This window comes from Mandrillus leucophaeus, unplaced genomic scaffold (genome assembly GCF_000951045.1).
Source record: "Mandrillus leucophaeus isolate KB7577 unplaced genomic scaffold, Mleu.le_1.0 Scaffold205, whole genome shotgun sequence".
NCBI lineage: Eukaryota > Metazoa > Chordata > Mammalia > Primates > Cercopithecidae > Mandrillus > Mandrillus leucophaeus.
This window is the reverse complement of record NW_012102088.1, coordinates 1,187,117-1,188,912: the sequence shown is the minus strand read 5'-3', so window position 1 is coordinate 1,188,912 and position 1,796 is coordinate 1,187,117. Positions and strand designations below refer to the sequence as shown.

Genomic DNA, 1,796 nt, shown 5'->3' with positions numbered 1-1,796 from the left:
CTGCAGGTGCAAGTCACTATGCCCAACTCATTTTTGTTTTTGTTTTTGTTTTGAGACGGAGTCTCACTCTGTTGCCCAGGCTGGAGTGCAGTGGTACGATCTTGGTTCACTGCAACCTCTGCCTCCTGGGTTCAGGTGATTCTCGTGCCTCAGCCTCCCGAGTAGCTGAGATTAGAGGCATGCACCACCATGACTGGCTCATTTTTGTATTTTTAGTAAAGACAAGGCCTCATCATGTTGGCCAGGCTGGTCTCGAACTCTTGACCTCAAGTGATCCGCCCTCCTCAGCCTCCCAAAGTCCTGGGATTACAGGCATGAGCCACTGCACTGGGCTAGTTTTTGTATTTTTAGTAGAGACAGTTTTCGCCGTGTTGCCCAGGTTGGTCACAAACTCCTGGGCTCAAGAGATCTTCCTGTCTTGGCCTCCCAAACTGCTGGGATTATAGGTGTGAGCCACTGAGCCCAGCCTAGAAGTTCTGAGATTCGTGGGTATCTGTTTAAAAACTTCTAGAGAGAAACCTGTAGAGAGTGCAGTGTGTGATTCAGCCATACTAACCGTTCCTCACATGGACTTACTCTCTAAAAACTCCAGACGTAGCCAGAAAGAGGCAGAACGGCCAGAGCAGGAGAGATCACTGATGCTCACTGAGGCAGAGAGCTTTGTCATAACCTGTAGAAAACACTTTCCCGGGCCGGGCGCGGTGGCTCAAGCCTGTAATCCCAGCACTTTGGGAGGCCGAGATGGGCGGATCACGAGGTCAGGAGATCGAGACCATCCTGGCTAACACGGTGAAACCCCGTCTCTACTAAAAAATACAAAAAACTAGCCGGGCGAGGTGGCGGGCGCCTGTAGTCCCAGCTACTCGGGAGGCTGAGGCCGGAGAATGGCGTGAACCCGGGAGGCGGAGCTTGCAGTGAGCCGAGATCCGGCCACTGCACTCCAGCCTGGGCGACAGAGCGAGACTCCGTCTCAAAAAAAAAAAAAAAAAAGAAAACACTTTCCCAATGTCTCTTTACCACATTGGATTATAACTTTTCTACATTCTTCTTCTTTTACTGGGCATTTATACAACTTGAATACAAAATATGGGAAAATAATTTTAAAATTTAATTTTCACCATCCTTGTCAGACAAATAACATTCATTATGAATCCTCTGAAAATTCCACTGTTGGTACCTCCATTTTTCCAGGCTTTTTCCCTCACCCCTGTGTCTCCAGTTTTAATCCTCACTTATTACTATATTGATAACATCGTTTCTACATTTTAGTTATTAGATCAAAAAGAAGGAAAAATATGAAGAAGAAGAAACTGAGGGAACAGAAAAACTCAGTAACACAAAAAGAGACAAAGAATGCGTCACATAATGGAAAAATGGAAGATTTGTGAACACAGATGACAGAGGTGCCGGCTGAGGCAGAGGAGAGGCTATGGGGGTGCTGGGAGACTGAGCCCGTGGGCGTGGCTTGCTCCCAGAGAACCTTGTGGAAGAGGACATCAAAGAAAAAAACGCCAAACGTGTATCCCAGAAAATAAAGCCACATGATATAGCAACTCTTGCTTATTGGCTCTCATAGTTCACGAATAATTATAACTTAATTGGAAAATAGAAAAGAATCTAACTTTGTTAAGGGTGATGAGAACTTGTCAGGATTTTCTTTTCTTGCTCCTGACCAGAAATATTTCATAAGTAGTTTTGGGGGGCCATCTCCCAGACTTTGCCAGGGAATAGCTTTCATGAAGCCAAACTTTCCTGGTGAGATTACCTGTCAGTTCCATACCTTGTCTCCTTTGTAC

General features: G+C 45.9%; 1 protein-coding gene across 1 annotated transcript in view; it reads left to right on the top strand.

Moving 5' to 3' along the window:
• Positions 1-1,553, top strand: part of LOC105539432 (chromosome unknown open reading frame, human C19orf18) — a 42,301-nt gene extending 40,748 nt beyond the window's left edge. The window contains exon 6 of the mRNA XM_011979721.1: positions 1,270-1,553. Within this exon, the coding sequence (XP_011835111.1) occupies positions 1,270-1,388 (119 nt within the window). The 3' untranslated portion in view covers positions 1,389-1,553. The remainder of the gene's footprint in view (positions 1-1,269) is intronic.
• The last annotated feature ends 243 nt before the right edge of the window (positions 1,554-1,796 follow it).